This window comes from Hipposideros armiger, unplaced genomic scaffold (genome assembly GCF_001890085.2).
Source record: "Hipposideros armiger isolate ML-2016 unplaced genomic scaffold, ASM189008v1 scaffold_821, whole genome shotgun sequence".
Taxonomy (NCBI): domain Eukaryota; kingdom Metazoa; phylum Chordata; class Mammalia; order Chiroptera; family Hipposideridae; genus Hipposideros; species Hipposideros armiger.
Genome location: NW_017732171.1, coordinates 305,034 through 318,923, shown reverse-complemented (window position 1 = coordinate 318,923; position 13,890 = coordinate 305,034). Strand labels below are relative to the sequence as shown.

The following is a 13,890-nucleotide window of genomic DNA, read 5'->3' as shown; positions in this document are numbered from 1 at the left end:
TTCACAACTACTAAAACCTTTCTCCTTTTCTTCTACAGTGTGTATTTTCTGATCATGGCCTTCTGACCACAGTGGCTTACAAACTCGGCAGAGACAAACCGGTATATTATGCGTTGGAAGTAAGTACTTTTCAATCAATATGGATAATATGACAAACATTTAAAACGAATGAAAATCACAGTGTTTTCTACCACTTAATATGTAGGACTGAAAAAACTCGGTTTTCTTCTAGACATTTGGTTGAGTGGAAGGAACCTGGGACTGAACTGGGGGTCGGGACTCCTCGGAGACCTTGAATATATCGCTCCTCAGTTTTTACCAATTAATTGTGGGACCTTAACCACTTTGCAATTACTTAGCTGCTTTGGAATGTAAGATTTTCCATTTCTAAAGTTTAAGGAGACATTGATTTGCTCTCTAATATTTCTTTCAGCTTGAAAATTCTGTTTTTGTAAACACAATGCCCCAGTGTTCCAAAGAGAACTATTGGGTGCGAAAAGGCAGAGCACTCTCTTCATGTGTCTCCCCATGACAATAAAGTTCATGTCACATTTTGATGTGGGAAAGCAAGTGTGGCGAGATTTATGCCATTTCTCACTAGAAGCATTTGTTTCAAGCAGTTTTTGTAAATTCTAGTAGGAATATGTCAGCGTAAGTCTATAGGGCTTGGTGAGTTTGTATTAGAAACTTATTTGTAAAGTCAAAGAAGCAGCACTCTTAGCAAAATCAGATATATTTCTTAAAAGCATTTCTTTACAATTACTTTTAAATGGCTCCCTAGTAATGTGCAAATATACAACTGATCTGAAAACTTGTTTTTCCTGTAGTATCTAATACTAATTTGGTCACACATGTTAGACTTTTGTTTTTAGTTGAAACATTTTATTAGTTTTTATGCCTAAAACAGGAGGAATTTTAGTTTATTTCAGTTTCTTCTTGTCCTCTCCCTATAATAAGCACTGAAACCTCTCCCTCAACCCCTTTTCTCTGGATTAATAGGAGCATTTGGGAAATGCTTGGTCTGTTATATTAAAGATGTCTTAATACTTCTTAGAACTTACAAGCCTTCTCTCCCTCTGTTCCCTCCATGGAAAGTGCTTAGTCCAGCACTAGGCACATCGAATATGTATTACTTATAATAATAATAATAGTAAGCTGCTCTCTTTCTTCCATATATCAGAGACAACCAGTCGTTCAGAATTTTAGATACCTGAGCTCTGGAAAGGACTTGGGGGATACGGGTTGCCTGGCCTTAACTTCTCCCAATATGGAAAGCCTTTTCTTCTGTCTTTGCCTATGGGCTTCCAACTTCGGTTTGAAAATAGCACCAAAAACTGCTTCTCATTATCACCTCAACCAACGGATGTAGGTCGGCTTTCAAAGACATTTAAATACTAAGAGGCAGCTATCAGTTTTTCTGGGTCTTCTACTCTAGGAAAAACTTCCCCAGTGGCCTAATGGTACATGATTCCTAGATGCTTTTTAGTTCTGGGCTCCCTTCATTAGATACATTCCAATTTGCCAGTGTCTTCCAGAATAGAATAGAATATTCCACATGCAGTCTGATCTGTATTCGCTAGTGTGATTTGAGCATCTGTGACCATAAACACTGTTTTGGCTACTCTAGCCTGAGAGTCCATTAATTTAGTCTGATGACCCCATTATATCATTGGCTCCAGGAGTACATGTTAAAATATCTAGCTTTTTTTCAAATGTATCATTGTCAAGCCAAGTCTGCTCCATAACAGAAGATCTGTTGTTAATCTAAATTCAGGTCTTTGTTTCTTCCTCTTAAATTTCCTTATAGTGATTTCAGCCTATTCTGACACAGTCAGAATTATTTTTCACTCTTGACTCTGCTATTATTACAGTTTTGTCTCATCTGGAGATTTAACACACATATGCTTTATGACTTTTGTTTTAATTCATGTAATTTTTGTTTAGATTCATAAAAGTGTAAAGCTGAGAGGGAAAGTAGATTAGATGACAGTCAACAGGCTTTGCTATACCCTGCTGTCCCTTTGTCTTACACACAAATCAAAGAGCAGACAAGCAAAATCGGAATTACTTGGCCAAGATAACTTTTGACAGCTGGTAAGTAACCAATCCAGCATGCAAATCTAGACTATTGGACTTCAAAGTCGAAGCCTAGGCTATCCCACTGTGCTGTCTCATTCTTTGTAAATATGGATATTCACGGCTCCAATCTCTGCGTGGTATGCACGCATATGCGCGCTCGTACACACACACACACACACACACACACACACTAATATGTTAATAATAGTAGATAGGACTTTTTTCTTCTCTATATTTTCTATTTTTGTTTTTTAAAGATTTAATTGGAGAATTGGAGGAGGGAACAGCATTGGGGAATCGGGGAAGGGGAACAGACAAGTTGCTATCCTTTTGTTCTTCAGTCTAGTTGTCGAGGACATCACTTCACTGGCCCATGTTGGTATTGTGATCATTGCACTCTTCCCGGGTGAGGCAGTTAGTTGCTGGCCATTGGACGGCTGCTCATGGCAGCCCACGGTAGCTCACAGCAGCCCACGGTAGCCCCACTGCAACCTATGTTGTCGCTGGCAAATTACAGCAGCCCAGCTCCAGGTNCTGGCCCATGTTGGTATTATCATTGTGCTCTTCCCAGGTGAGGCAGATTGGTCAGCGGCCACTGGACGGCCGCTCACGGTGGCTTTTGGCAGCTCTCCTTTTGTTCTTCAGTCTAGTTGTGGAGGACGTCGCTTCACTGGCCCATGTTGGTATTATCATTGCGCTCTTCCCAGGTGAGGCAGATTGGTCAGCGGCCATTGCACGGCCACTCACGGCAGCTCATGACAGCTCACGCTAGCTGCTGGCCACTCACGGTGGCTTATGGCAGCCCACTGCAGCCTATGCTGTCGCCGGCGACTCACAGCAGCCGAGCTCCAGGTCGAGCTGTTGTTCACTGTCTTAGCTGTAGAGGGGGCAGCGTCACTGGCCCATGTGGGATCCAAACCCGTGGCCCTGCTGCTCAGAGTTCGCATTCCCAAGCCAACTCTTAACCACCGAGTCACTCGGCCGGCCTGATACTCATTTCTTTTAATTCGACCGATTATTGTTAGGCTTGGCAATCTGAGGTATTAAAACTTGTTTTTACTTTCTACCCTTTTTTTTTTGAAGATTTTATTGGGGAATTGGGGGTGGGGAACAGACAAGTTGCTGTCTTGTTTTGTTTGTTTGTTCTTCAGTCTAGTTGTGGAGGATGTCGCTTCACTGGCCCATGTTGGTATTATCATTGCGCTCTTCCCAGGTGAGGCAGATTGGCTGCCGGCTGCTCACACCAGCTGCTAGCCACACATGCTAGCTCTCGGCAGCCCACTGCAGCTTCACTGCAGCCTACACCATCGCCGGTGACTCGTGGCAGCCCAGCTCCAGGTTGAGCTGTTGTTTACTATCTTAGCTGTAGAGAGTGCAGCGTCACTTGCCCTCATGTGGGATCTGAACCAGGGCCCTGCTGCTCAGAGCCGGTGTCCCAAGCCAGCTCTTAACCGAAATGTCACTCGGCCGGCCCTAATTTCAGTTTTTAAAAAGGGTAGAAAGTGGGGGCCAGCCAAGTGGCGTGTTGGCTAAGAGCTTGCTTGGGATGCCAGCTCTGAGCACCAGGACCCAGTTCGGATCCCACATGAGGGCCAGTGACACTGCCCTCTACAGCTAAGATGGTGAACAACGCTCAACCTGGAGCTGGGCTGCCAGGAGTCGCCAGCGACGGTTTAGGTTCAGCTCCTGCTGCAGTGGGCTGGCAGCCAGCGTGAGCGGCTGGCAGCTGGTGTGAGGTGCCGTGAGCCGCCGTGAGTGGCCGTCCTGTGGCCGGTGACCGATCTGCCTCAGTCGGGAAGAGCACAATGATCAAAATACCAACATGGGCCAGTGAATTGACGTCCTCCACAACTAGACTGAAGAACAAAAGGACAGCAACCAGAAACTTGTCTGTTCCCCTTCCTCGATTCCCCAACGCTGTTTCCCTCCCCCAATTCTCCAATAAAATCTCAAAACAAAAACAAACAATAAAAACAAACTATAGTTATCCATCTTAGCTTTTAATCTTTTATTCTTCTTCTGCTGATTTGGAAGCGCCAACATGCATTTCTATAATAATTTTTTGTTGTTGTTTTCTTTTGTAGTACCTTTAAATTTTTAAGGTATTATTTAATTCCATATTTTCCTGAGTGTTTATAGTTGTTTATTATTTTTAACCTCCTAGCCATGATGAGATCCTCTAATGCTTTACCCTTCACCAGTAATCAGGTTATTGCATTTAAAGTTTTTATTTCCCCTTTTTGTTAAACTTGTAATAATTACTACTATTTTCAGTCAATAGTAAATCATATTTATTGACTATCAATTTCTGTGCCCAGTATCATCTCTTTGGTCCCTCACTTTTAATGTTCCCACCCCTAGCTTTCTCTTGCTGAGGGACATCCTCTCATAGTTCTTTTATTAAGAGTCTGGGGTAGTAATCCTGTTCTTTTTAGATTTGTCTTTATATTGCCCTCTCTGTGGGGTGGGTAAAAAATCTTAGATTAAAAGTTGTTTTTCCCACATCCCTTCTGGCCATTTTTGATGCTGATGAGATTTCTGCTGCTCTGATCTAACTGTGGTTCCTTTGCAGATAATCTTGTTTATTATCTGGGTGTTTTTAACATTATCTTCTTATCATTGATGTACTGTAGTTTTGCTAGGATGTGCCTGGGTTGGGATTTATTTTTACTTACCGTGTTAGATACTTGGATACAAGTCTGTCTTCAGTTCTGGAAAATTCTTAGCCAATGATGTCTTCAAATATTGCTTCTCTGCCATTACTTATCCTCTTCTGGAATTGCTATTGGATGGATATTGGAATCTTTCAACCCACCCTCGCTATCTTTTAACAGCCTTTTTATATTTTTTTATTCTCTTTGGTTTCTCTGTGCTGCATTCCTAGTGAGTTTCTCAGTATCTACCTTATGTATCCAAATTCTCACTTTAAAACAAAACAAAATGTTTTTATTGTGAAATATAAGACACATAGGAAAATGCATAAAATATCAATGTACAGCTTAACCAATTATTATAAAGACCCATGTAACCTCACCCAGGTCAGGAAACAACTGGTAACACCTAGGAACCCCCTATATGCCCCTCCCAATCACAGCCTCCTCCCTCCCTCTAAGGCAACCACTACACTCACTTTTCTTATAAATATAATCACTTCCTTAAGTTTCTTCATAGTGCTAACACTTATATATGCAACCCTAAACACCAGAGTTTAGTTTTGCATTTTTTAAATACTTGATATTTTAAAAATAGAGAGAAAGCAAGAGAGACTGAGTCATACAGTATGTATTCTTTGATCTGGCTTCTTTCAGTCAACATGACATTTGTGAGATTCATCCATGTTGTTAGGTATAGCTATCATTTTATTCTTTTTCATTACCGTATGAAAATACCACCAGCAGTATATGGGAACACTAATTTACTCATCATCTCTGTCTCTTCTATAGTTGAGCCCACCTATTACATTTTTAATTTCAGTAATTTCATTTCTAGGATTTTTAATTGGTTATTTTGCATATCCACCTGAGTTTGTTTTATTTCCTTTTTCTTTTGATTCTTAATTTCGGGTATTTTTAAAAATGGAAATTGTACCTTAATTTATCTCTTTGGATATTTTAAGCACATATACTTATTTTAAAGTCTTTGTCGGGCTGGAGTGGATTCTATTCCAGCCGTTAAGTTTTGTTTACTGATGTCTTAATAATAGATTTCTTTTTGTATTTTGGAATTTTCACTTCCTGTCTCGTCTTCCATTAAGCCGTAGCCTTAGTCAGCCAGCCAGCCAGTAGACAGTTTTTGAGCATTATTACACTGGTGGCAGAGCGCCACCTAGCCCTGGCTTCAAGCACTGAAGCTGATTCAATTCCAGTACCTTGTCTTACACAAAACACTTTGGATCCCTTTTCTCTGGAGGAGCCAGTTTCCGGCCACCACTCACACTCCCTGACACGCACAGAAAAATAATCAGAACCCATCATGCTGTGACTTCACGTCCTGCTCAGTCGTGCACTTCTGTTTCTGTCCACATAGACGCCCTTCTGTATTTGAGTCAGCATGTGTTTCGGTTTTCTCTTTTTGCATTTGGCCTGTGATCCTCTGTGTTTAAAAGAGAGGGGGATTTTTAAAGTACAAACTGACCATTTCTATTGATGTGAACATCTCTTTTTCACCACCAAGACAACTCTTTCATTCTCTCCCTACTCTCTGGCATGTGATTCATCCAGGCCTAACATTTTAATATCTCTAGGTTCCTATTTTCATTCTCAGTAAAAAAGAATTGGGGCACATGGCCCTTCAGTTGTTCTAAGACTTGAAACACATATTAAACTGCTGGAATTTATCCCACTCTTTCTAGCTGAAAATTTTTTCTTGGTGGTAGAAGAAACTGAAGCAATAGGGCAGTTGAGTAGTTCTGCTTTTCCTCTGCCTTCTATTTAAAGTGCACTATCTTCCTGAAGCTGTGTTTCTTCCTTGTTCATTTTTTTCTAAATGTTATTTCACAAAACAGAATCCTTTGGGAGCCTTTAATATGGTTATGAACTTGAGCTTACTTAGGATTTGAGACTTCCGTGTTCTGTATTCTGTCACTAGGATATAAATTCCCTGAGGCCAGGATACATGTCTGTCTTGTTCACCATTCCATCCCAGTGGACTGACATGTAGAAGACACTCAGTAAATATTGTTTACGTACCAAATCTTATATTATGCTATTTATGTCTATTTAAATATGCGCTTCACAGAGGGTTCCCTATATCCTCCCCTCCCCTCAATGGTTTTTTAAATGTCCTCTCCCCCATCTCTTCTTTGGTTTGATATATAATTATAGTGTTAAGATTTTCTTTTTAAGAGTTTTTCATCCCTCTTGAACCAGCTATTCCATTTGAGGTATCAGCCTATGTGTTAGTTAACTATTGTTGTATAACAATATTACCACAAATGTAAGTGGCTTAAAACCATGCCCATTTATTATCTCCCAGTTTCCGTGGGTCAGCACAATGGCTTATTCAAATTCATAGTTTACTCATCTAAAACTATTAAATATACACATTTTTTTGGTTACATGCCATTTCGGATAATTGTTTTTTTGAGAGTATAAGGAGAAGGAACATCTGTTTTTGTTTTTTAATTTCAATTAGATCTAGAACTATGCTGTCCAATATGGTAGCCACTAGCCACATGTGGCTAATTCAAATTGAGATGTGCTGTGAGTATAAGATTTCAAAGACTTAGTACAAAAAAATATAAAATATCTCAATAATTTTTATGTTGAATACATGTTATAGTGATAATATATTTAATATATTGGGTTAAACAAAATATAGTACAATTAATTTAACCTGTTTCTTTATACTTTTTTAATATGGTAGCTAGAAGATTTAAATTAGATATGTGGCTCACATTATATTTCTATTGGACAGCACTAGTCTAGAAAGTCTTACATATTTACTATTCTTTGGCAACTATTGTCTCTGAATTGTTGAGAGTAAAATTCTTGTGTCTCTAAGCAACAAGTTTACTTAGTTCTCCTTGACGGTCCTGTTAAGTACCTAAATATGTAAAATATCAAAGTTAGGAAGTGTATTTTTTTAAAAGATTTTATTGGGGAATTGGGAGAGGGGAACAGACAAGTTGTTGTCCTTTTGTTCGTCAGTCTAGTTGTGGAGGATGTTGCTTCACTGGCCCATGTTGGTATCGTGATCATTGCTCTCTTCCCAGTTGAGGCAGATTGGTTGCCGGCCTCTGGACGGCCGCTCACAGCGGCTCTTGGCAGCTCATACCGGCTGCCGGCCGTTCACGGCAGCCCACTGCAACAGGTTGAGCTGTTGTTCACCATCTTAGCTGTAGAGGGCGCAGTGTCACTGGCTCTCATGTGGGATCCAAACTGGGGCACTGCTGCTCAGAGCTGGTGTCCCAAGCCAGCTCTTAACCAACGCCCCATTTGGCCGGCCCAGGAAGTGTATTAAGAAATTATTTTGGGGAGGGAGACATTGTTAGTGTCCCTTATAAGGTATTTGTTGAATTTTCTTTGTTCCATTTTTAAAGCCTGGTTATATTTGCACAGTGATGTCAAATCTCTTTCTCAAATCAATTTTTACAGCTAAAAGGCCACTGTACAAAGAGAACAATTGTAGTGATCTACAGCTTTGCACGAACATATAGTGACTTGTTCTCATATAAAGTATGAATGATAGAATATATCAACATATACAGCATCGAGTTCGTTTGCATCCTGAAAACTCACAGCAAGAAGGGGTGATCATTTGTATTATAATTCATTTCATTGAATTGGGAACAGGGAGGTAGGCAACATTCAGCTTCCTACACTTAATATCACCTGTAATTTAAATTAACAGTCTATGTGGGTATGACCAGTTAGCTCAAAGTTGGTTAGAACATGGTGCTGATAACACTGAGGTTGCCGGATTGATCCCCGCTTGAGCCACTGTGAGCTGCGCCCTCCTCACCATGGCTGGTCCCCAGTAAAATTAAAAAAAAAAAGTCTATGTGCATGAAACATCAGAAACATTTTTTAGAATTCCTAATGGTTTGTGCTAATACGTTTTTTGCCCTCAGGATCTTATAACAGCTTTATTGAAATATAATTCACATATCTCATGATTCACCCTTTTAAAGGGTACAACTCAATGGTTTTTAGTATATTCAGAGTTGTGCAACCATCACCACAATCTAACTTGAACACATTTGCAATACCCCAACCCTAGGCAACCACTAATCCATTCTTTGTCTCTATGGATTTGCTTATTCTGGACATTTCATATAAATGGAATCATGCAATAGATGGCCTTTTGTGACTGGCTTCTTTCACTTCACATGTTTTGTTGTTGTTGTTGTTTTTGGGGGGAACAGTGTGTTTTTCCAGGACCCATCAGCTCCAAGTCAAGTAGTTGTTTCAATCTAGTTGTGGAGGGCGCAACTCAGTGGCCCATGCGGTGATTGAACCGGCAACCTTGGTGTTACGAGCATTGCGCTCTAACCACCTAAGCTAACTGGCTGCCCCTCACTTCACATGTTTTCATCCATGTTGTAGCGGAACTTCATTCTTTTTCATGCGCTGCATTTTATTTATGCATTCATCAGTCAGTGGAAACTTAACACTTAAAACATTAACGAAGCTGATATTTACATTCAGTAATAATCTCATATATTCTCATATTGAGCCTCATAGTGGTTTGTTTAGGTAGGTGTTATTATAGTCTCCACCATTTTCTAGGTGAAAAAAATGAGGAGGCTCAGAAAGCCTAATGAATTTGCCTAAGATCACAGCAATTAAGAGCTAGAACTCAGACTCAAATGTGGTTCTTCTCACTCCAAATCGTATGTTTTCTTCCTAATTGCCACCTCCTCTGCCCAATCCCTTGGTGATTTTGTTGTAATTACTGGGCCAGCCGAGTGGCTCAGTTGGTTAAGAGCTTGCTCAAGAGTTTGAGCTCTGGGCAACAGTGGTTCAATTCCTGGCCCGAGCTGAGCAGCTGCTGAGCTGCCAACAGGTGGCAAGATGGCTCAGCTTAAAAAACAAGAGTACTTACTTTATTAATTTGTAGTTAGCTTCTTTGCTAACTTTTTATGTTTTTGCTTGATTTAACATAGTGTTAGATATGGGAAATGGACTTGAAAAGAATTGTTAATGTGCCTCTCCCCATAACTTTGTGGATAAGATGGGGATGTATTCTAGGTGATAATGTACCTTAGTAGCTTAGCAATAGATACAACAATTGTGCAAGAAGCAAACTGCTCAACACATTGGTACCCACCTATGGAGACGGGTCCAAGGGTATGCTGGAGGGCTCTCTGGTCCCTGTCTCATGAAAAACTTGTATAATGACCTGGATAAAACTATGTTTGTATTAAAAGACCTACTTTATGCTCTTTGTAGAAGTCCCAAAGCTGAAATTTTGAATTTTATCCATCTGGTAGTGTCATACACAGAGAATAGGCTCAATAAAAACTTGTTATAGTGATAACGTATATTTTCTTGTGAATTCCTATTTTACCCATAGGGTTCTGTAGCTATAGCTGGTGCTGTTATTCGCTGGCTAAGAGACAATCTTGGAATTATATCGAGCTCAGACGAGATTGGTGAGTATGTTGTACTAAAGCGTTAAAATCTAAATAATGAAGTTTTAATATTGTACCTTTGCAATCTGTTCATACTTGTGCTTTTGCCCCACGTGCAACATTAAATTATATGGATCCCTATTATGAGTATGATTTATACATAAAAGACTATTTTGTGAAGATTTATAAAACAACGACTTGACATATTTAGTGGTGGTTATTAATACACTGGCAAGATAGGACATAAAAATTACCCAAGTGTAAAATTGGATGCCAAAGAGTGCCGGAATCTGCAGGTGAAGTGGTCCAGCTAAAGTCATCTGATGTGAAAGAGCTTTAACTCTTAGGTTAGAGTGAGCATTAAAATTCCAATACCTATAATTTAAGTATTAATATGGCTATTTTCAGTTTATGGATAATTAGTTGGAACTCACCTACCCACTCTTTCATCTAACTTGTTAAATTTTGCCTGAAGGTGAGATCATCAGAAACACATTTTGATTAGAGATGTACTGGAGGCCACTTCTTCATCTTTTAGTCAGCAACCTTAAAAATAGTGGAAATGAGCTAAAATCCCTTCTTAACGAAACTAATCCAATTCCTTATTTCTTAGGCTGGGTCACATTTTAGTGGTGGTAGCCAATGTCGGGAAACATAGCACACTGCTATTTTTAGGAACATTTTGCTCTACTAATGAACAGGAAACTAAAAGCCTGGTCCAAATTTTTTAAATAGATGTGTTTATTTACTGAAGTAAGTAGGATATATTAGTGATTTTTGTTTTTGTTTTTCTTTTTTTAATGTTAGAAAAACTTGCTAAAGAAGTAGGGACTTCCTATGGCTGCTATTTCGTCCCAGCATTTTCAGGGCTATATGCACCTTACTGGGATCCCAGTGCAAGAGGGTAAGAATTAAAAATAAGGTATGCTTTTGTGAGTCTGATAAGTTATTAGTTAATAGTTTCCTATCTATTTTCAAAGGATTTTAAACTGTTCAGAACCTTTTCTATCTGGAGAGTATAATTTCTTAACCTTTAACCTCCAAGAAGTTATAAATTGTCTGACAATGAGCCCCCACCATATCCATATTCATGTTAGTGTTATGATCTTTTCTCTTCAAAACATCTGCAAGTTATGCATCAGAGACATCCTCTAGGTGAATACTGCTTTGGTTTTATATTTTTGTCATCTATTCAGATGGATCATGAACTTTTTTATATGTGGAGGTAGGATTGTAGACCCCAAGGACTTCTCAAACTACTTAATGTTTATGTCCAGTTTTATTTTATTTGTTTTTTAAGATTTTATTGGGAATTGGGGAAGGGAAGAGTTTTGGGGAATTGGGGAAGAGGACCAGCCAAGTTGTTCTTCAGTCTTCATTGTGGAGGGTGCCAGTAGCCATCTGGCTTTCCATCAGCAGCTCGTGGCCTCTAAGCTCAAGGTGCTGTGTTCAACCTTATTTGTGGGTGGGCGTAGCCACCATCCCATGTGGGAATCGAACCAGCAGCCTTGTTAAGTGCACACGCTCTTATCCACTGAGCCATCTGGGCAGCAGCTCAGCTCAAGGTGCCAAGTTCAGTCTTAGTTGTGGTGGGCATAGCCCACCATCGAACAGGAAATCTTCTTGTTACACCAGCTAAGCCATTCTGCCACCTGTTGGCAGCTCAGCGACACCTCAGCTCAGGCGCAGCATCACTGGCCCATGTGGGAATCAAACCTGCGGCCCTGTTGCTCAGAGCTCACGCTCTTAAGCCAACTCTTAACCAACTGAGCCACTCAGCCAGCCCCTATTTTGTTTTTGTTTGTTTGTTTGTTTTAAAGATTTTATTGGAGAATTGGGGGAGGGGAACAGCGTTGGGGTATCAGGGAAGGGGAACAGACAAGTTGCTATCCTTTTGTTCAGTCTAGTTGTAGAGGACATTGCTTCACTGGCCCATGTTGGTATCATTGTGCTCTTCCTGGGTGAGGCAGTCGCTTGCTGGCCATTGGACGGCCAACTCATGAAAGCTCACACCCGCTGCTGGCCAGCACCACTGCAGCCTATGCCATCATCGCCAGTGACTCACAGCAGCCCAGCTCCAGGTCGAGCTGTTGTTCACTATCTTAGCTATAGAGGGCGCAGTGTCACTGGCCCTCATATGTGGGATCCGAACCAGGGCCCTGCTGCTCAGAGCTGGCGTCCCAAGCCAAGTCCTAACCAACGCTCCACTCGGCCGGCCCTATTTTGTTTTATTAATGTCTATTTTTTCCCTCTGTACCTTTCTATCTACCAATTCTAACCTTTCTGTATTCGGGGCTATTCAAATTGATGACTCATTTTGTATCACTCTTGTCACACTTATCCCTCTAACCTTAAAAATCTTTGTACTTTTAGGATCATCTGTGGGCTGACTCAGTTTACCAATAAATGCCATATTGCTTTTGCTGCATTAGAAGCTGTTTGTTTCCAAACCCGAGAGGTAATAAATATGAACTTGTTTTCTTACATGTAATCTGATTTTATCATTCGTAAACAAATTATATATGAATGTCACAAATTTATTAAGTACTTTAAAAGTTTATTAAATACTTAAAAATCAAACCCTGCCTAAACACTAATCTAATTAATGTAAGTTTTTGTTTTCGTGACTGGCCTTACCTTCTAAGTTCCTATCATCTGCCAGGCACTGGGCATTTTGCGGTTGGGGGGATACTGAGTGGGACATATTAGGCAAAGGGCTGATAAAGGCACTGAGGCAGGAATCCTGAGTATAAAATAGAGTTGTTTGGTTTGGCTGGATATAAGGGTGAGTGCAGAGGTGTAGGGAGAGAAAAGGTTGCTTGTGGCCAAGAGGGCTTGGAAGACCAGAATAAGAAGTCTAAATTTTGTCCTGTAAGCTTTGGGAAACTCTTGAGCGTTTTTGAGTAGAAGATTGTCATTTTCAGAGATGTTACTATGCAGTAGTTTAATTATGTTCATTACCTTGGTTTATTTAAGATTTTGGATGCCATGAATCGTGACTGTGGAATTCCACTCAGTCATCTGCAGGTAGACGGAGGAATGACCAACAACAAAATTCTTATGCAGCTACAAGCAGACATTCTGTATATCCCAGTAGGTTAGTAAGCCTTCATTCCTTTAAACTCTGAAAGCAATGTTTTTTTTCCGAAGAATTGTTTTCTTTAGGCATATGTAAAAAAATACAAAGATTTTTTTTTTAATTAAAAATTTTTTCAGTTGTGACAGACGTTCAATATTATTTCATATTAGTTTCAGGTGTACAGCATATGCTTGGACATTTATATAGTGTATGCAACGATCCCCCTGACTAGCCTGGTACCCATCTGACACCTTATACAATTATTATTGACTGTATTCCCTATGCTATGCTTTATACCCTTTTGACTATTTTGTAACTACAAATTTGCACTTCTTAATCCTTCCCCATTTTCAAAGCCCCCCTCTGACAACCATCAGTTTGTTCTCTGAAAAAAAAAACAAAGATGTTGATGTATCTCTTTCCCTTCAGTGAAGCCCTCAATGCCTGAAACAACTGCCCTGGGAGCCGCCATGGCAGCAGGGGCTGCAGAAGGAGTTGGTGTTTGGAGTCTCGAACCCGAGGATTTGTCAGCTGTCACAATGGAGCGGTTTGAACCCCAGATCAACGCTGAAGGTATATTTAAAGAACGAAACTTTTTGGGCCGGCCGAGTGGCACAATGGTTAAGCACTGGCTTGGGACGCCAGAGGGCCCCGGTTC

At 40.3% G+C, this 13,890-nt stretch overlaps 1 protein-coding gene across 6 annotated transcripts in view; it reads left to right on the top strand.

The window, feature by feature from the left end:
- Positions 1–13,890, top strand: part of GK (glycerol kinase) — a 72,827-nt gene that overhangs the window by 48,344 nt on the left and 10,593 nt on the right. For all 6 annotated transcript variants that reach the window (XM_019628997.1, XM_019628996.1, XM_019628994.1 and 3 more), the window contains 6 exons: positions 39–119; positions 10,096–10,174; positions 10,961–11,057; positions 12,527–12,611; positions 13,130–13,250; positions 13,662–13,805. In XM_019628997.1, coding sequence (XP_019484542.1) covers positions 39–119; positions 10,096–10,174; positions 10,961–11,057; positions 12,527–12,611; positions 13,130–13,250; positions 13,662–13,805 — 607 coding nt within the window. The remainder of the gene's footprint in view (positions 1–38; positions 120–10,095; positions 10,175–10,960; positions 11,058–12,526; positions 12,612–13,129; positions 13,251–13,661; positions 13,806–13,890) is intronic.